This window comes from Chaetodon trifascialis, chromosome 14, assembly GCF_039877785.1.
Source record: "Chaetodon trifascialis isolate fChaTrf1 chromosome 14, fChaTrf1.hap1, whole genome shotgun sequence".
Lineage (NCBI taxonomy): Eukaryota > Metazoa > Chordata > Actinopteri > Chaetodontiformes > Chaetodontidae > Chaetodon > Chaetodon trifascialis.
This window is the reverse complement of record NC_092069.1, coordinates 10162322-10184115: the sequence shown is the minus strand read 5'-3', so window position 1 is coordinate 10184115 and position 21794 is coordinate 10162322. Positions and strand designations below refer to the sequence as shown.

The 21794-nt window shown below is 42.1% G+C and overlaps 1 protein-coding gene across 7 annotated transcripts in view; it reads left to right on the top strand.

Annotated features, from left to right (window-relative positions):
* The window catches only part of dlgap2a (discs, large (Drosophila) homolog-associated protein 2a), a 107803-nt gene that overhangs the window by 65401 nt on the left and 20608 nt on the right, over positions 1–21794 (top strand). For 3 of the 7 annotated variants that reach the window (XM_070979349.1, XM_070979350.1, XM_070979347.1), the window contains 5 exons: positions 2494–2708; positions 9802–9870; positions 10973–11132; positions 12089–12305; positions 14140–18689. In XM_070979349.1, coding sequence (XP_070835450.1) covers positions 2494–2708; positions 9802–9870; positions 10973–11132; positions 12089–12305; positions 14140–16568 — 3090 coding nt within the window. In that variant the 3' untranslated portion in view covers positions 16569–18689. Of the gene's footprint in view, positions 1–2493; positions 2709–9801; positions 9871–10972; positions 11133–12088; positions 12306–14139; positions 18690–21794 lie in introns of those variants that run through there. The other 4 variants (XM_070979352.1, XM_070979351.1, XM_070979348.1 and 1 more) reach the window with 3 other exon arrangements.

Below are 21794 nucleotides of genomic sequence, written 5' to 3'. Positions count from 1 at the left end.
CTTGGAAAGGATCATCTCTGTTTTTGTTTCTTCTTGAATAATAATTGCATTTCAATTGTTATTTTCCAGTGGATGACATTTGCATCAGAAAATGATTAGAGTCATGTGTCTGACGCATTAGTGACATTTGGATTCAGCCTATCTCCTCCTGACATTTCCCGCAGCCAGTCAGCTGCCACGCAGTTCGTCGTGAACCTGTGAGCAGCGACTTAGTCACTGATTGGCGTTGGGGGAAAGAAAACGGAATCAGTGTTATCATTATAATCTCACATTTATACAGGATTTAATGATCGATAAAGATTGGGAGGCTATTTTAAAGTTCTCCTTGAGTGCAGCTCTGGTCCAGTGTTACTGTAAAGTCCAAGAAATATGGACCCAAGTCAGATTTAAGTTAATGAAATCCAGAGCTGGGTGGATTGGCACCGCGCCGAAGCTGATCCGCCTGCCAGGATGTTAAAGTGATGGATGGATACAGCACCACAGAAGCCTTCAACTTCCACATAGAATTTAATGATTACTGACAATGTCATATTTTATGAGTGCAGATCATTGACCATGGAAATGCATGTCCAGCTAAAGCCTGTGACCATCGCACACAGTCAGCAGAGTGCAACAAGGTAAATCAGAAAAGGAAAATAGAAAACAAGAGAGGTGGGAAGGGTTTGTGCTTGTTGGGGGTGTTTGCGCCTGCGTGTCGAGCTGCATCATCTGTGTGTGTTTGTTTGTAGGAAAGGCGAGGACCCTGACTCAGCTGCTGCTGGTGTTGTCACAGTAATTGAACTCTGTTGTACTGTTTAACGAAAGCAAGAAAATGAGAGTGTGTGAGTCAGGGAGAACAATAGAAAGAGTGGTATTGTGTGTAATGAGCTTGTGAACAATCATCATCAGTTCATTACATGTGTGGGTGAAGTTAGCCCAGCAGATTTTAATAAGCCACACAACCGTCTCCAATGAGGAAACCTATTCGAATCATATAATAGCATTTGTACGTGTTGCATAATGGCGTGTACCATGATGGAGCCACATTTTACTTCCACCAAGAAAAATCTGTATTCTCAAGCATTCTTTTTTCCAGTTACATCCTCCACTTGAAATGAATTCTAACAACAAAATTGTCTGTCTGAGCAAAGCCTGCAAGACTAACGTCAAAGTGCATTAACCTCGACTTCGTGCTGCCAGAGCACCTGTGTGCAAGATGCTCTCTTTGTCTTCCTGAGTGCTTCACACACTGCATTTAAGACCGCTATGATGCTGCTTGTTCAGAGTGAAATATTCACTCCATATGTAGTGAAGACAGGCAGTGAGTGCAAGTGAGACACCCTTTTCTCACTCTGAATGGGATAATGGTGATGCTGATGTCTGGATACTCAATTACCTGGTTTAACGAGTGGAAGAAAATTGCTACATGTATAGTGCCTGGCTTGTTTTGATGGGAGGTTTGCACAAGCGATAGCTACAGAGGGCTGAGCAAAGATAGCTCCTTCTCTCTATTTTCAAGCTATCTTTTGCCAGTAATTATGATTAACAGGCCAGCCAAATTTCTAACAGCGTTTCAGTCAAGGTTTTCAGCGGTTTGTAACCTGGCCAAACAACAGAAAAGCTCAAACACTGAGCACCTGTGGAAGCTGGGAGAAGGTTTTAATGTGTGTTGGCTCATTATGAAAATGGTGTAACTGAAAAGACGGAACCAACTGTGCCAGATGAAGGGGGTTCAATTCAAGTGTCAATCAAATTGCATATTGCTTCATCACTGGAAAATGTTATAGCAGTTTTTTTATGGTTTTAATGCTTCGTGTAGATCTACAACACATGGTCCTCTAGGAGACTCAAGATAGGGTGATTGCACTCTTGCAGTGTTTTAGGAAGATACAGGAAATGTAAAATCTTAAAGAAGAGTCATTGATGATACATAACAATATCCAAAGGAAAATCTATCCTTTTCCAAAAATGTTTGACAATTGATGAAAAAGCGTAATGTGAAAGGTGTCCAATGTCTTATCATCGGACTCTTTTAGCAGCTTTTTGTCTTTTTGCATATTGTTCTGATGACAGGCTGCAACTTTCCTGTTTTCTCACCGCTCTCATAGCATAGCACTCTCCAATTCTCAGCCACAGCAGGCATCACCGTAAAAACCCCTTGCCCCCCACCTGCACAGCACCAAATGGCAGACCAACAAAGTTAGCGACTAGCTTGTGAGCATATTGGAGCATTTAGCAGCTAAAGAGTCAGGTATTTCCCTCATGAGTTGTTGGAGACCAAACCACAGCTAAATGGAGCGTGAATATTGGATTTACATTCATCAGGCTGCCAGAAACACAGCTCACAAACAAATGCAGATGTTGCTTGGTGTGTAAACAGGCAGCTGTTTGCGAACACGTCTGCCATAGAAAATGAGAATATGACGATGTTGTGTGCGCAGCGTCATACACTGCCCTCAGGTGGCCAAGAAATGTGTTATTGCATTGACTATTTTCCCTCACCATGTCACCCAGGTGCCCCAGGATGACTGGGGGGGTTACCCTGGTGATGGGAAGGATGATGAGATCCCTTGTCGTCGGATGCGCAGCAGCAGCTACGTTAAAGCCATGGGGGATGAGGAGAGCGGAGAGTCGGACTCCAGCCCCAAGACGTCGCCTCAGAAGTCGGTGCGGCCTGACGCCCTGGTCAAAGCCATCGTCAGACCCAGGGACCTGCTGGACTCCCAGAGGTACGACACATGCCATGTAAAGATTCCAGTAGGTCACAGTTTGGTTTCTTTTTTTCTTGCATGTCCCCGTTTGTGTATTCACTTCACTGCTTGTGTAGATTACGAAACATGAACATGACCATCTTAACTCATGTTGTATCTTCAGATCTTAAAGTAGCCATTTGAAGGATGTTAATGTGATTCTATCATCTGCCAGTTTTGCTTCTTTAACCCAGTCAACATGTGTGCAGTATTTGTTTAGACCCACTGATCAGAGTGTACCTCACTGAGATTTTTGATCTAACCACTGGGTTTCAAATTCTGCATGTAGTGGCTTTCAGTAAATAATCTCCCAGTGGAGTCAGATAACTCTGCTGGCTCCTCATGTAATTCCCTGAAATGTGGTGGAATGGAATGATGCATTAAGACATTTTTATATTAATCTCAAGACATGCCTCTTCCTATTTTCAGACTGCACTTTAAGAGTACACCTTTTCGCAGCTTAGTATCTTATGCTTTGAATATCAACCTTGTTATTTATTTGCTTTAATACGTTCCCTTCAGCAGTGTTGGCAGTTTTCTTATGCCCGTGCCCCACCACCACATCAGTGTCAAGCACTCCATAGCTGAACCGTGCACTCATTAGAATCCATTTATGGGTATTCATATCAGTATCTTCAACTGCAAGAAAGTGCACAGTGCGCTCTTCTGGGATGTGTCCCATTAAATGATGAGGAAATAGAGGGCTTTTGTTTTGGTAACTCGGCAGCGGAAGAAAACACTCATAAGAGGATTACACGATGAGACAAGCTGAAGACAATGTCACAGAAAAATAAACACAAGAATCTATGAAGATGTACAAGTGAGTTATTAAGATTACAGCATTAACAAATCCTTCAGATGAGGATAAAATTAGATTATAGAGTTCTTGCACCAAAAAGGAGTAATACAATAAAGAGTAGCCTCATCTGTTGTAATGTTATAATTGAGAGACCATTCAGCATTTTCCCCCCAAGGTATTTGCTGGGATTGTGCAATCATTAACATAAATATAGATAGATGATGTAACTATGTCTGTGTGCTAAACCAATTATATTAGAGTGAGATCACAGTGATGATACACAGCAGGGGTTACTCCGTGGCTGTTCTAGGTCAGAAACGACCTCCCTTTTCTATCCTGCTGCTTTATTATGTGTTGTATCTCCTGACAACTGTCCGTTTTATCTCTCTGCTCTATATCTGCCTCACCTTCTGTTGCACCTCACATCCCGTCTCCATCTTTTGTTCATCAGTGGCATGAAACATGGTCCTGACACCAACCACAAATACAAAAGATGCTGCCATCACCTCTCATTCACTGTTATCCAGCAAGGGTGTTTTAAAGCTTCCTTTTCCCATTATCTCCAATAGTTTTGGATGTTAATTTTTCAATTATCAATTCATAAATGAGACTATTCAAATATTACTTATCCTCTTATTTTACTCCCTATTGTGGTTTCAAATTGTATTCTTACAGTACTTCAGACAACAAATCATCATATTGTGCGTGGCAGATGAATCTTTTCCAGAGTCATTTTTTTTAAAAGGTGGCATTACGAGAAAGCAAATTCACTGCTGTTCCTCCTTCAAAGGGACCTGTTCCTCTTTGTTCACAGCAGAATGTGAAAACAGTAATTATGGACAAAAATGCACAAGTCTATTTTAATAATGTGACAATTTAAAAAATATCCTAGCCCTGCTCTCTCAAAGCACAGCGTTTTATCTGCCTTTCCTCTGCTTCGTGAGCTGTGCATGTTGAGTGCATTTACCAGTCAAGGTCTGAGTTCAGTTTGGTAGTCCCCACCAAAGGCCTTTTAGCAGCATCTTAAAGACCTGGCTGTACTCTGCATTGTCATTTTTATACAATTAGAAGCATTTATTTTGCATTTCTTTTGAGGAAGCCTTAGGAGTAACTTGCTTGACTGTGCTTAAATGAACCTCAGAGGCTCTTTTTGAGTTAACCAAAGGTATGTGCCAGAAAAGGTTAGAGGCACCTGATTATGCAGGGGCAACGACGGGGCGAGTTTGCCCTCAGAGGAACACGCTTTTAATAACAGTTGTGGGCCTCGCTTCATTTCAACCAATTCAATCACCTGTGTTCTGTTCCTTCACTTAAAATCAGTCTGCTTTGTGCATGATTGACATGCTTGGACAACTGACATTACTTGGTAATACTGAAGTGGCTAAAAGCTGGTAGAAGTATTATTCCATCAACATCAATTATGGAATTTTCTCTCATTTAGATAAGATTAAATGTTGAATACATATTTGGGCTGTAGGCAGAGAAAGAGAGGGAGAAAGAAAGGAAGAAATCAGTGGAACTGCTTGAATTGCGGCAAGATAAGAACAAAGGAGAAAACTACAGGTATGGTAGGGTAAGATTGCCAGAAATGTTTCTTTAAAGACAGCGTTCAGACAGCTCAGGCTTTAGGATGCTCTTGCTCTGTGTGTTGAGCACAGTGCCCTCTATGCGGTGTGTGTTACTCAGGGAGGTTTGCTGGACTGTGCAGAGAAACTCTCCACAGTCCTGCTGCAACTTCTGCATAAATCACACTGTGTGTCTGTTCTGCTTCTGGTCTGCATGAGCCCAAAGGCAAATAATCTGACATAAATTGCAGACATTATGCAAGGATGACCTTGTGTCTGACCTCAGTGTAGAGCGTGGCCTGTGACTGACACATCGCTGCAGTATGTGATGTCAGACAGTCACAGCATGAGACAGCGATACACATACTAACAGTGAGGATTCCCTCACTCTTATTTTCATATCCTCCTCTCGCTCCTCACGCCGCTGACCACATGCTCATTGCCATTCAGCAGAGGTTTTTAAATTGCTACTCGCTCGTACAGAGCAGCTTTTTCCCTGGAAGCTCGGAAACCGCAGCGGGCACCACCCACAGAATCCACTAATACGCATCGCCACTGTTAAGCTGACCCGTATGCATACACGCAAACAGAATTGATAAGTATTTCTGGCAGCTTCGTGATGTCTCGCTGCAGGAGGAAGGGCACCAGAGATGTTCACCGTATACAGTCATGGACCTCAAGTAGTACTGTGCATGCTTTCATAATAAGCCAGAGGATGCAGTGTAATTAAATTTTGTTGATTGTGATCAGGCAGGAACATACTGATATCCGTCACAGAAGATGCCATCCTTTGGCCTTTCAAACAGCTCTTTCAGAGTATGTAAGTAATGTATGAGGCAGCCACAGTGAGGTGTGCTCCTTTTTCCACATCTTGCAAAGCTTCCCCACACAATCCATTTTGAGTAGCTGTAAACAGTGAATGATTTATGAGGATGCAACAGCAGGAAGGGCTATCAGTTGCAGTTATTGTACTCCAAGGCCCCTCTGAATAATGGCTCTCTCAGTGGTTAGACGGAGAGTCTGCTGGGTTCTGCTGAAAGAAAGATATTGACCAGCATGGATCAGGCTGTGTGGCCTGCCTCTGCATTGAGTGCAGCAGCAGCACTGTTGATATTTAGGGTGTCATGAATGAAGAGTCCTGATACTCCCCAGAACACACTCGAAGAATGCCATCCTCAGAAATGTCCCGTTTTTACTGATCGCAACAATGTGAGACTGGTTTGGTGCAGCGCTAGACCAATAACCCAGCTGGGTCGATGTATCAGCCAATATTAGCTAAGCACAGATAAATTTATATATTGGCATTTTGGCCTATGAATAACAAGCAATATGTGTGAGATCATTTAGAAACCGTGTCTCCAGCACATAGCGAGCACTGACAGATGAGTTTTTCAGCTTAAAATGTCCCACTCAGTACATGTGTTGGTCACAGCTTAAAAAAGTAGAGGTGAAATGAGATCACATTTTATTTATTCCAAGAGGAAAATGTAGCTTTACAGCACCATAAGAAGAAGACCAGTGAGGTTGAGTTACAGGATACAGATCAGTAAAGAAAAATGTACAACTCTGACAGCAGTTTTACAAAGTGTTCCTGAGCCCGTGGAGTAATATCCACTATACAATCACACGTTCAGTGGTGGTGACCTCACTCCATCCTTGCCTTTCGAGGATGCCCTTTCAAACCCAATCATGATACTATCACTTGTTACCAATGAACCTGTTCCACCTTGGGCAGCTTCAAAGCGCAGCAAGAGGTGACTGAAAAATGATAACTTCAGTTCCCATAAATCAGCTTATTTGAAAAAGATCACGGCACACTCATGTTTGCAAACCAGGCTGCTCTGTGATCGTTTGTACCAAAGACCACCCAAGAGACAGGACACCAAATGGATGTGAGAGCAGCTTTTTGCTTTCAAACAAAGGGAAAATACTCACTGTTATCCACAACCATTGTTTTACACTCCAACATTTGAAATCAACTATTTGGACAAAGATATTCTTGTCTTTTTGTCAACCTGAAGAGGATTTGATTTGGACACAGTTTACATAAAAGTTCCATTCTGTTCTATTTTAGATGTGTCTCTCATCATTTGTTCAGAAGTGAGCCTGTTTTCATTTTTTGTATTCTTGGCACCATCGTGCTGTGATCCATATCTGTTTCCGTTTTAAGTCCGCACACAAGAGGTGCCACAGGTACCAAGTGCCACCTGACATGAGAGCTCTCATACAATGATGCTTCACCAGGCTTGCTGGGATGGAATTAGATTGGATCCAAGACAGACATAGCGTAGGTTGGATTTCCCCTGCTCTTGTAGCAATTTGATGTCCCAAGGGGGCATTCAGATGGGCCAAACACAAATTTGACAGCAGCAGCTCCCTGAAGCAAATCATGTTATAGTGAGAAACAGGCTGTCAGGTTGTGTCACCTCCCTCCATCTTTCCCTCTTTCAAGCTGTCTGTCGCTCTCATGGTTGACAGGATCGCCTCTTTGTTCATCTCACCAGTAACGAATACATCACAGTCAAGGGCCCACTGAGCTGGAACAGCCTGTGCACTAGAAGGAAAGCTAGATGTCAATGATTGTTTTAATTAATAACCATTTACACCCTCCCAACCACCCTTCCGTTACAACCTCACCCTCAGGTCCTGTACGTCCTGTAAGCTGCAGAGCCGACAGCTATGATAAATTGAATATGAATCTGCTTTTTCGTGCTACAGTGGGACCTGCCAAGGATGTATAAAGAATGTATTCATGTTGATGGGAACTGAATGACATGTGGCAAATTTAACAATCCTGCATTAGCACAACGAGTCACTGAGTCAATCAATAAAGATATATCGCATCTAATAGCTATTATTATCTTGACACGTGCACACACATGCAGAGAAGAATATCAATAATTAACCTCAATCTCCAGCAGCTAACTTCTTTTGAAATGACTGTGTCCTACTCTAAACACCACCAGTTTATAAAATAACTCACACTTGTTTGCCCTCCCCCCCATCCAAGATTAGCTTCTTGAGGCACCATAATTAATCAAAGTTAACAGTGGCAATGCATTCAATAATTCCTGATTCGACATAATGTAATTACTCATTCAGATAGCAGTGGGTATGAGCATTTTCCCTCAGATCTCAAGGTCAGAGCAGAATTCCAATCCATTGATTTTTGGCTGCGCAAGACGTGTCATGCATAGTTAGCCTAATTTTCTGTCGGCAAGGCTTGTTCTCGACACGTTTTTGCCTCCGCTATGAATGTTACACTTCATACTACGGAAAAGATGGGAAATTTTTCTCTCTTGCTGCCTGATGTTCAAAAACATATCAACTGCTGTGTATGATTCTTGATCCTTTGGCACATGGCTTGAACAGAACATTCAGTATACTTGAATAGAACAAGCTTTGTGTGTTTGTGGATAGACTGATCGTGAAGTGTGTTAAACACATTGACTTTGCATACCTTCCCTTCTTCAGGGTCTTCTTACCAAGATGAGATTCACTCCTCTCGCTATCCTCCACCCCTCTGGGACCCGTTTGGAAGATGTAATTGTTCTCCGTAGGGCTTTGCAGTGCATTTTGTGTGTCAGAAAGGAAACATATCTGCTGATTTCCACTTTCTGGATTAGCAGACACATTTCACCCAAGTCTCAGCGTGGCCTCATCCCCTCACTCTCGTGTTGATACACAGTGTACGTTAACGCTTCTTGCAAAGCCATCGATCCTACAGCGATCCTTTCTCAATGTCAGAATTGTCCTTGTTCCTTAACGTTCTAAACACTGTTCAATCAAACGTCTTACTTTGAACCTTTCCTCTCAGAAATTAGCACACAACAGCTATTGTCGAGGCTGGACCTTTTTCAACCGCAGAAAGAGTACTTTTGGTGACAGCATGAAAGGCAGGAAGTGTGAGATTCCCCATCTTTCCCTGCCTTTATATGGGCCAACAATGGCAGTGCATTAGCACCAATCAGAGACATTAGAGGAAATTTGCTCTGGCATGATTTGATTAAGGTCCAACACATTCTCAAAACAGCCTCCCTTCACTCAACTGACTATAATAGACATCTTTACAGGCATGGATGGATGAAGTATGCCTCAGTATTGCCTCAGCCGGTGCACTTACGTCTGATCTTGTCAGCTAAAAAGCTCCACTAAGTTTCATTGCTCACGGAAGGATGTTAGGTAGTTTTTTTTTTTTTTTTGTCAGTCTCATTTGGTTCAATTAACCAAATCTAATTCGCCACACAGGAGAAGAAAGTATATTTTATGATGTAGTGTAATTGTTTTTTGTGTGCACCATTTCATCATCAAGTGCTTTGTTATAATTTGTTTGTTAGTGCTGGTGGACAGTGTGTGTGTGTGTGTGTGTGTGTGTGTGTGTGTGTGTGTGTGTGTGTGTGTGTGTGTGTGTGTGTGTGTGTGTGCGCGCGCGCACCTACTGTGCAACAAAACTCATAACACACTCATTACAACGTTTCATTTATAAGCTATTGCCTTAACCAGGCAATGCTGTCTGCCAGCTATATGTAACTGTAGCATTCTCCCACTTTTATCATTATCTTGAAGGCCATGTTGGTCATTTTGTATCACCCTAATGTTTGCAGCACTTTGGTGAAAGCTCCGCAGCAAACATTCAGTTCACCGTCGTCACATGCATCCAACTCCCACTTGTGGGACCCAGTAACTCTGTTTTCTTTTCTACCCACAGCTCTTACCGCCTGGATAAAATCAACAGTGACATGCGTAACTACATCACCAATTTTGCTGCAGACTTAAGGTGAATACAGGCTCAGTGCCTCCCCTCCCCTTACCTCTCCGTTGCTGCCATGTTGCAGTGGTCAGACGTCGGAGCCAGCTGGCTCTCTGCCCTGCTGACATACCCAATATGGACGCCTCACAGAGCAAACACTCAAGACCAGTCAATGAGAGGTCACCTGGGGCAATCTGCTCATACTGGCAAAGCATAAGGCACTATTAAACATAATATAGATATGATTTGATTCACTGCTGTATGTAACTACAGCATGGTAGTAAAAATCATACTGTATTAAAATGAACTTGGAATGTTTGGAGGGATTAATCACGTGAAGAGACAGCACTTGTTCCCCTTTCCAGCTTCGTTATGTTCATCGCTTCGTTCAGACTTCATCTCTGGATGTTTCTGCTCTGGGATGTTGAGAAGGTTGATATTATTTTGCAAATACTCACAGCTTTGCTACAGCGTGACAAGATGGATTGAGGGACTTTTAATCACACTAGCATTTTCCTCGCTGCCAAACGCCAGTGTTTATCTCTATAAAAAGCCCAGAAAGTGCTTACTCATCCCTGCCTGTCATCAGAAATAGATCTGGCGCAGGGAACCTCATTTTGGAATTCCTAATGTGACTCACATAGTATTCTTTAGTTTACTTAGAGCTCCTTTCTTCCTCGATGTTTTTCCCTGAGTCTCTCCAGCAGATTTCAGACCAAACGGGGTTTTCTGAACATCTCTCTTGCTCTGCTGGGTTAGCACATTTAATTGACCTGCCTGACACCGGGTGCTCTCTGAAGTGCTTGCTCACTAACTAGCTCCTGATTTGCATTTCCCTCATTTCCAAGCATTGATTGGATGTTTCAGCAGAACAGAAATCGAACTGCCTTTTTAAGGACATTGGTGAACACATCAGTGTAGTGGGGAGACACGAGAGAGACGCAATGTCATAACCAGTCTCCACTGCCTTTAATAACACTTAATTGTTTAGTCATTATGTTACATCTGTAGCCACTAGTCAAGCTGCTTATTTATTAGTTAAATTGCATTTAATTGACTTGCTTAAGAAATCATCACCATGGCTGTAGTCCCACTCCCTGCCTGCTTCTCCTTTTCTCTCTCTGTTCAGTCAGAGCTACCACTTGCAAGCCACCAGGGACATGCATCCAAGCATTGCCCTGGACCCCTCAGCCAACTACAACTCTCCCAAGTTTCGCTCCAGGAACCAGAGCTATATGCGGGCGGTCAGCACCCTCAGTCAGGCTAGCTGTGTTAGCCAAGTGAGCCAGGTGAGTCTGCACCCTTTCAATTAGCAAAGGTTTTCAAATCCTTCCTTGTGTTGGAGAGAAGTGGTTCTTACTCTGGGGGTTGCTAAGGGTCCCAGAGGAGGTCCCTGGGAGTCTCCAGCAAAATTAAATAATTAAAGTTAAGAGCATGGCAGTCCTAGTCATAGTTTTCACTGTTTTATCATATACCATTTAAACCCACATATCTTTTTTCTGACTTAATCTTACTTATACTTAATTTATATGACAGATCATTGCAAGACTCCAGCAGGAGCTGTTGAGATATTCATCTCCCTCTTGAAAGAGAGGAATATTGATTTGTTCAGAGTCTTAAAAGCTCAGCTAAACTCTTACTAATTCCAAATCCCAATTGAACAAGATGCTTGTCTTTGATTCTTGATATTGCCAAATAGGAACAGAGTCATAACCTTCCAGCAATTTCTACTCAGTGAACGATCATTTGTATCAGAGACATAACAAGATTCATCATACACATCTTTAACAGGAAACAGAAATATTTCTCATCAGCAGTAACAACAAATCTTTTACAGCAAACTCTCTCACACAGTACGACCTTGATTTCAGGAAAAGTTATGTCACATTGTTGTATTCACACAAATCAAGGGCTGCAGCAGCAAAAGGAACCAGCCTGCAGACTATCTACTCGTGTGGAAATATGACTGAACAATTCCCAGGCAACACTCAAAAAATGCAAAAATCGTTGTTGTGTGACATTATAAAAACGCATTTTCATTGACCTCTCTACTGCTGTAAGCCTATCGAAATGTGTGCACTCATTTGATTTTAACAGCGAGCCTTGTTCTCATTCCAATGGAAACTGACAGAGAACACAATGTCAGGTTTTACAACCAACCAATTTATATCTCCAGATGAACAAAGAAATGTCCTCACTTGCTTAACAATGGAGAAAGCATGCTTATGGCATTTGTTCCTCACAGGTGAGTGAAACAGAAATAAATGGCCAGTTTGAATCAGTGTGCGAGTCGGTGTTCAGTGAGGTGGAATCCCAAGCCATGGAGGCCTTGGATCTGCCCGGCTGCTTCAGGACCCGAAGTCACAGCTACCTGCGAGCCATCCAGGCCGGCTACTCCCAAGATGATGACTGCATCCCCCCCATGGCCTCCACTGTCACCTCCACCATAAGGTCTACCACAGGTAGGCAAATAGACATCAAATCAATTTGCACATTGCAATGTGTGACATGTTGGATGTTGGTGTTTTTGTTAGTACTTACAAATTGACACCAAAAACTTACATTTGGCCTTGACGTGTGTTAATGGATGAATATAGAACAGTTAGTGCAAACTGGTTGTACTGTCAAGCAGCTTCACATCTTTGCATGAATCACACTTGTGTGTTTCCATTGTTTTTGATGGACGTATGATTACTGTAGCGACCACTTGTGAGCTGTGCTAGTTCATTGTACTGTATTTTGGATACAGTGCTTCATCTGCTCATCCATTGGATGCATCAGAGAGTAAAGCTATGAACCCTATTGAAAACCACAAATGGAAATTGTCTGAAGTAAAAATCAGGTCAGAATAAGGACTTGATTGCTTTTTCCACTACATTTCAGGAATCTGTTTTTCTTTAAGATGCCACATGGTGACCCTTGTGAACGTACTCACAGCTTTATTGCAAACTGGGCAAAGAATTTGCCATATGCAAAGTATGCATTGTTTCCTTGCAAACCCAGTTTTCACTTAAATATCACATCATATACTATGAATCTCTTCACTCACAGATTGTTCACTTCACACAAATTATTTTGTCCCGTTGCAAAGCTCGTGTTTATACACAATAAGATCACATTACAGACCTGCACACCATTGCGTCTAGACATGGAAATTCAATAATGTAAAGCTGACCATAAATATACCAATGACTGAACTGTCACACTGGTTAGTCACGTATATCACATATGCAAACTTGTTCAAATAAATCTAAACCGTACTCAGCTGACACGTGCATTTCTATCTGATACTCAAACTTGATTACAAATTGTAAGCTGCTGGTGGTTTCAAGAATTCCCGTGATTGCTGGCTTCACAGAGGAAATGATACGTCCTTGTACAGATGAAGATTGTGGGAAGAAAAGAAGAAAAAGTGTCCAGAAGAAAAGTCTGAGTGGATTCCAGCTCTTCCCACAGTAGATTCATGAACTAATGACATCAGTTGGACTGTAATAGGGAGGGTTATAGGTGTGGCCATCTGGAGATGTGCTTATGATCAATTCTTCATACCTGTAAATGTTTGCTTACACTGCTTTCTCAGTAAACTCAAATATTTTTGCATTCCTAGCATACAGAGTATGGTTTGGTATGTGATTTTGTCACTATTTTGGACATGGGGGCAATTGGTGCTTCGAATCAATCTGTCAAACTGGACCTCATATTTTCAATAGGGTTCATACTATACTTCCTGATTGATGGAAAATGGTTAGGAAGCTTTGCTCATCTTTGCCTCTTTTCATTGCACAAAGTACACATTTCCTTACCTTGACTGAAAGCAGAAGAGCATGCAAGGATTGTTCTTACACCTCATTTATTAGAAATATTGTCCATTCTCTGTGATGTGTTCTGGGAGACAGGAGTTTCACCTTTGTGCATTGAAAAGATGTGAAGAATGCATGCTACAAATTAAGGTTGAGAAGGCAGTGTAAACCATTACGGGAAATGAGTCAAAATGGGAGTACTTTCCCAGTGTTACACTGGTTTTCAACACTGTAATGTATAAGGCTATTAAAGATTATTAAAATCGGAGAATGAAAAATCCTCAATACACAGCTATGGTATACAGATGGGTAAATTGGGGCAATAATCATAAGCATAGCATTTAGTTGTTGCAGATTTCTGCAATTATCTTATTTTGACTCATGGCATTCAGTGCATGATTTGATGTTACTACTTTGTGGCAGTAAAAAGCACATTCTCTCCAGCTGCTCACACCTGTGGCCATATTACAGATACACATTTACATTTGTCTTCCAGACAGAAATTATGTGCAGGAAGACTCTTGTTTACCTGACCAGGCCAGTGTGCGTGAGGATTTGACAGACACAGCCCCTTTGGCTCATGATGATCTAGGCTGCCCAATCAGAAGAGACAGACTATATCAAGATAACATGGGGGCTACAGCCAAACCTCTGTCTGGACCACCTGTTTCTCCAAGTCTCTTCAGATCCCCCAGATCTAGTGCTCCAGATCGGCCATCACCTAAAGCCATCCAGGCTAGTATCAAAGAATCAGCCACCTTGGCTGCAGCTATCAGTATGCAATGGAAGGAAGAGGTCTCAGCCATGCGTCGAGAGCTAGCTGATCTGAGGAGGGACCTCTGTAAAGAGCTGCGCGCTTTCAACAGTAATTTCAACACTTTCACCCAGCATTACAACACATGGTCTCCCCAAGGTGGCAACATGGCTGCTGGAGCTGATGTAGGTTTAGGTGGTGGGACAGGGACAGGGACAGGGACAGGATCAAGGTCAGGGCCGGGGGTAGGGGCAGGAGGACATGGAAGCTCTGCAGCAGATAAAGGCACTGGGGGAGCTAGAGAGAAGAAACCCCAAGTATCAAAAGTGTCTGTGGGGACCCAGGCCAGAAGCAAGGTCCTTGTCCGGCAAAGCACTGCAGATGCAGCAGTCAATTGTCCAGAAGAGAAGGAGGAAATGAAAGGTGCCCGCAGAAATCTGCCAAAACAGCTCTCTATGGACCCAAGCATTCTTGCCTGTCCACAGTCAATGTATGTGGAGAGTGCCATACCACTTTCTTTGGATCCAATACTTCCAGGCTCTGTTAGAGCAGTCGAACTGGAGCCATTTGACTTGACTGCTGTTCCCTCTAGAGCTGAAACAGAACCAGAACCAGAGCTACCAGACCATGCAATTGTGAGTTCATCTGACATGGTCGCTAATGAGCCAGTCACAACACATGGTACAGAGCCAGTTTCCTCAAAGGCAGCCCATGAGAGCCCCAAGGATTCAGTGACAGTGGAACAGGAAAAGCTAATCACTCAACAGCTAATAAATATAGACACAGCTAATGTGTCCCATTCAGACACTGAACCGTCTCACCCAGATGACTTGAGATCCCCAGACTCAGAACTAATTGAAAGAGATAAGATGCAGCTACCATATCCAGTTCCTGTAGTTACTGTGTCTCCACCAGAGGAACACGATCATGAAATCATGTCAGATTCGGGGTCTGTGGACCCTGTCTCTGTGGATGAGCCAGATCAAGAGTTCCAAAACCCTACAAGTGTGTCATTGCCATATTCAGGATTAGAAGATCCAGATCCTGCAGACCCAACAGTATTAGAGCCAAAACCATCAGACTTACCCATGTTGTCCTCATCTGACCCTATTAGTCAAGGCCCATTCTCAGTCTCTGATGCACCTACAATAGATTTTGCTACTGTTACACCATGTAATTTAGAGACTGACATCAAATGTCCATCTATTGTAGTGTCAGAATACCTAGACACAGACTCTCCTGCAAGTCCAACCGACAGTGACACAAATCCAGACCCCATGATTACCCTTCCAGATTATCCATCTGACCCTCCCCCAGAGCAAATGATATCAGTCTCAACTTTTGCTTCCAGTTCAGAAGAAACTCAACTCACCACTGAACCAGAATCCCAAGATTCAGAGTGGCCACCTCTTCCTGAACCACTTGATACCACCCCTATATATCATGCTGATCTGGTCCACTTTGACTTAGTAATGCTGACATCTCTAGATCAAGATGATCTTGACTCAGTGTTCATGGACCCTGAACCGGAGCCATTTGACCTGAGTGTTGACTCTCCTTCCAATACAGAGGATTTAGATCCACCCATTTACCAGTCAGATTGGCCAAGTTCAACCCTACCCGCTATTGACCCTGCCACCCTGTGCCCCTTGGATCCTTCAGAGTCTGCAGAATCTGTCTCTTTGGATCCAGCTGTGGAGTATCACTTGGCTCCCTTGCCTCAGGATGTAGCCTCTGAATTACATGAAGTCCCACTACCACAGGTCACTGTCACAATATCCCCTCCAAGTTCAGTATCTCCTGATACATCACTGGAAATGGACTTTGGACCCACATGTCCAACCTCAGATCCTCTTCCATCCAGTACAGATCCATCACCACCAGATCTTGAAGATGTACCTGCATTTGGCTTGCCACACATGGAGCCAGGTGATATGATTGTAGAAACATTGGAGTGTGCGACTGTATTCCAGGAGTATGAGAGACCTGTGGAAGAAGAGACTTCAGGTACTCCTGAGAGGTCCTCAAGTGAGCAGGCCTTCCTGTGGTACAGGTGGCAGAAGAGGGCCCAGAGGCAAGAATCAGTGCACAGGAGTGCCAGTGTTGAACTCTGGAGTGGAAGATATGAGTACAACAGTGCAGAAATCACATACATGTCACTCACTCTGTGAACTCATACCTCATTCTCAGCAGACAAAATGTAGCTCAAAATATATTTATAGTTAATGGTTTGTAGCTGCCAGAGCACTGTAGAGCAACGTGTAGGTTTAAATGTCATGTGATCATTGGCATTCAAAGCAAGGACTTTGTCATACACAAACCTACAGTAATATTCCAGGAAAAAAGACTGCATTGGAAGCAGGAAAAACGCATTTCAAGGATTGCACCGTACTGCAAGAATGTGACCCTAGTGGGCAAAGAAATGCCACCACCCTAGTGGTAACAAGTTTACTGAACAATCATGCTTCAAAAACATTTAATAATTTCTAGTATGAACTTTACTTAAGCTGTTGTCACCACTGATGTGAAAAATCTTCCAGGAAAGTACTGCTTCTTTCAGTGTACCTTATTTAATCACTGGATACACTTGTAACGAATGTTCTTGTGCAGTATTACTTCAAAGACATAATGACACATCTATTTCAAGAGTCCTGGAGCTCTGTTATAGACTTCGGACAAGACGGCCTGATGTATGCAAGGTCCGACAATCCTTGCAGTGAAGATGGAAACTTTCCTTGACTTATTTTGAGCTCTTTCTTTATTGTCACTCTAGAATGGAGTGAAGTAAATCTTGCCAGTTATCATATAACTATAAGGACAAACTGTTTACTCTGTGAGCTCTGAGATGGACTCTACAATTATATAGCAAAAGGAAATGATGCTCTGGAATCGTGTTTGCACAATCTTAGATAGAGCTGGAATACTGTACTGTTAATTTGTTGGGAAAATAACATGTGACTCACACTCAATCTGCAAAAATATAATCACATACCTGTCCAGTTATGGTATAGCATCTTTATACAACCCCAGTTCCAAAAAAGATGTTGATGCTGTGTGAAACATGAAACAGAATGTGATAACTTATATTGACATATATTCAATTGAAAACAGTATTACGACAATATACTCAATATTTTACTTTGTCATCTTCATTGATTTTTGTAAATATATGCTTGTTGTGAATTGGACGCCAGCAACACCTTTCAAACAAGTAGGGACATGAGCAACTACAGACTGGGAAAGTTGTGGAATGCTCCAAAAACACCTGTTTGGAACATTCCACAGGTAAACAGGTTGATTGGTAACAGGTGATAGTATCATGATTGGGTATGAAAGGGGCATCCTGGAAAGGCTCAGTCATTCACAAGCAAGGATGGAGCAAGGGTCACCACTTTGTGAACACATGATTGTATAAAGGATGTTACTACAAGAGCTCAGGAACACTATGGAAAACAGCTGTTGGCAAACAGTTCGTTTGCAGATGATTGCATTCTGTTTTTATTGATATTTTACTCAGTATCCCAGCTTCTTTGGAATCAGGGTTGTACACACAACCTCATGTTCCCCACATGCACACACACTTTGCCATACAGCACATATACACTCATTTTGCTGGACAATAATTAGAAGGATAAATTTATTTAAAAAATGGACAATAAATGGTGATAAAATTTGTCTGAAAATCTGACTACAGTAATAACAGGCCTTGTTGAGAGACAATATTGTATTTTTTATTGTAAGATATCATCTTACTGCTCAGGAATCAAAGACTGAGAATGTAATACGACTGGGACAAAAGTGTAATGACATGTTGAATTGTGTTCCTTCCTGAAAAGAGGTGTACATCGTATGGTTATTTTTTTTATATGTGTGACACTGAATGATGAAAATGATGTTGTAATGATGCATGGCAGATGGCCTCAATATTTTGTGCATTTCATATACAGTGCCTCATTGTAAGTATTTGGTTCTATTCATAGTTTCATTTTGATATGCAGTTCAATGAACAGAGCCTACATACCACAGAAGATGCAGAATTCTGTTACCAGCAATGAACAGCTAAAAAGCCAGGCAAATCACAAGATATATCTGTGCTATCTGTCCAATTAACGGGCTCTATATGGAATTGCCCACTGAAGTCTGTGCTCTAATAAAGTGCGCTGGAACAAAGAGAATCTCTCAGCTGAACATCAATGAGCAGCAAGAAAAGGATTTTTCTGTGTGTTGTTTTGAATTGAATATGTGCAGAACATTTTATGAAAGTTTGCTACATTGACTGAATCTGAAAGGTTTCAAAGGGAAAGTTAATTAGGGTGTATTGTTGTATTCATTTTGCTCATTTCAGTGGCGTAAAACTGAGCACCCTCTTCCTCCCTGGATGCCTTCTGTGTTTAACTTTTAATTCGCAAAATTACTATCCAAAAGTAGCACATAATTTAACCATTACTGCAGTAACATTATGATTATTAATAAGACATAATCACTAAATATACTGCTTCAGAGGTAACACATGCACTGAAATCAATTGGCATACAATAACGGACCCTTTTTGTTGTGAAATTTCTGCTTAGTTGAAGGTAGGTGTTGCAGAGAAAAGCAGACCTGCTAGATGACCATGTGTTTATGAGAACACAAGATTTACTGTTATATCCTTAAAAGGCTGTACAAGTAAGCCAATACTCTCAATGGCGTGCAAGAAGAGTGAACTGCTCTACTGCAGTTTACACAATTGTTTGTATTGCTTTCTTCATACGTCTGTTTTCACGTGTTGTGAACGTCATACAGCTTAAGGGGAGTGTAACAGGTGATAACTTCTACAAAAACATTTCTCTCACATTCAGGACTGTCATCTCTCACTTGACTGACCACTTGCCACATATATTATATGAGGATAAAAATGTCTCCATCGTTACTTAAAGCCATGATAAGCAGCTTTATCTATTGTTAGCAGTGTTTGAACTTTTTTTTCTTGATTTAAGACAAAATCTTGCAAATGGAGATAGAAAAGAAAGGAAAGGTCATATTGTACTCCTAAATCAGCCAAATGACCAGAAAACAAAGTTGGTTGAGAAGGTGCATTTTGAATAGAAAGGTCTTAAAAACAGAAAATAAAATGCACTCTTAACCAACTAGAAATCCCAGATGCCCTTATTAAGCGAAATGGGGTATAAGAACATATCAGCAACATTTAACTTGACATTTTTTCTACATTTGGTTATCTTTTAAGAGTGTAGCAGTTTCAGGACAGTGTTGAAACCACGGTGAGAGCAGGGTCATGAAGCCAGGTCATATTCTGCGTGTTGACACCAACCTCAAATATGGGTCACTGCATCTGTCTGAAAATGATAAACAATCAACATCAGTGATGTATAATCCTTTGTTGTGATCTTGCCGGAGGGATTGATTCTGCCATACATCCCACTGTGCAGAATAATCCTCATCGCTATCGTCCCTCCCTGGATCCACTCTGCATACTCTACTTGTACATGTGTTTAATGTTTGGGCAGATATGCCCATTTTTCTCAATATCCACCCCACTCCCTTGTTTTCAGGGATCCAGTTCTGCCTCCCCTCCACCCGCAGCATTGATCGGACTCCCCAGCAAACCCCAGGTAAACGCGCCACCTGGGGAATCCTCCGTAGCTCCATTTCATTGTGGGGGATGCTATTTTAATAGAACGTGAGTTGTCCTGTGGCGAGGCGCTGCTAACCATATGATTCAATAGGGCTGAGTATCAGCAATTACTCACGCATTCACAGTCAAAGATGGCAAATGACTTCATCACAGGTCACCGTATGAAAAATGAACTGTAAGTTACTATTGTATTTTATTGGATAAAAAATTTCTAATTCACAGCCCACTCTCTTTGTCTGTATTAATGCAGATTTACCAATGGTCAGTGTCCTCCCATTATGTTCTTTTACCAGAATTGTCTGATATTTTTTCATGTGTGCTAGCGTAGCAGCTAGATTGACTGGAGGATGCAGTTGCTCCACTACACTTGCACTGGGCTCTAAACCACCCTCCTCCTTAGTTTGATACAGACTGTAATAACGGCAGAGATCAATTGTTAAAAGTACTTTCTCTGCTGAAGCTTGACAGATTTATGGTAGTGTCACTTTCTGAAACCTGGCCTCTGACATCCCTCCATCGCAAACTCTGAAATCTCACATGAATGCACAAACACATATACACACTCTACCCTTTGGATGTTGCTATTATTAGCCTCCGTTGTGCATTCAGGTGATCCATCTAGTCGACGAGAGGCCGATTTATTTTCATGAAGGGTGAGGTTAAGACCACAGTCACATGCATCTGGTGACATGCAGATGCTATTCAGAGTGCCACCAGGAGCAACAGCAAGGGGGTGTCCAGATTACTGAAAGACGGACTTAGCAGTGACTTTTATGAATGACGGGACAACATCTGAGGCGAGCAAAAGACCGGCCTTGATCCACAGATCAAGACGAACATGCCATGAAATGACTATATTTGCTGGCACAGGGGTGTGTTTGTTGCAGATGGTGCTTCTGTTCTCAGTGATTCATCACAATGCTGCAGACATCTTTAAATTGTTGCAAACCATCCAGGTTCAGTTTAGTAAATTTCAGTAATCACTCACCCAGGCTGGTTTTTGTTATCTATTTTTAGCTGTTTTTATATTCATTTCTTTATTATTTCTGTCCGCAACACTTGTGACAGTGTCAATAATGGAGTTGACTATCCATCTTCCTCTCCCTCCCTTCCTCCAGATCATTTACATATCCTTAAAAGCCTGCTGCAAAACAAACTGCTGCATTTCCTTTACAGTGATAAATCCAATCTGGAAGAAAGGCTCTTAACGATGTGTCACTCAACTCCTCGCCCACCCCACCCCCATGTTAGCACACAAGCCAGTCCTGATAGATAGAGTGGTCCCAACAGAGATGGAGTTGTTGAATCACTGCCTTTGTGTCTCACGTTAATCAGCCTCACTGGCACAGTGGAAGTTGTTAGTTGTAGTATACTTCCTTAAACCTCATTTTCATGCGAGGGAACAACTTGTTCATCTTGCTGTAAGAATCTGCACCATTTGAGCACAATATTAACCACCAGTTCTCAAAATATTTTGGTCATGCCCCCTTTGGAAGCAGAAAAACATCTGAATCTAAGTTCACCTTGGGGAGGTGGGTGTTATCCTCACTTGCCACTCCCTGCTATGTTGAGCGTGAAAAGGTTGGAACCTAGACGCTGAATATCAAAGCCGTACATAGTCTACATTCAAATCATCTATTCCAGTTGGCTAACTGGCTTGTTTGGCTATTGTTCCTTCATAAATAACTCTGATACATGCTGACTGATCCAATAAAACACTTGTTTTAAGTGTGATAAGTGCTGACATAAGATAGAGCTACAA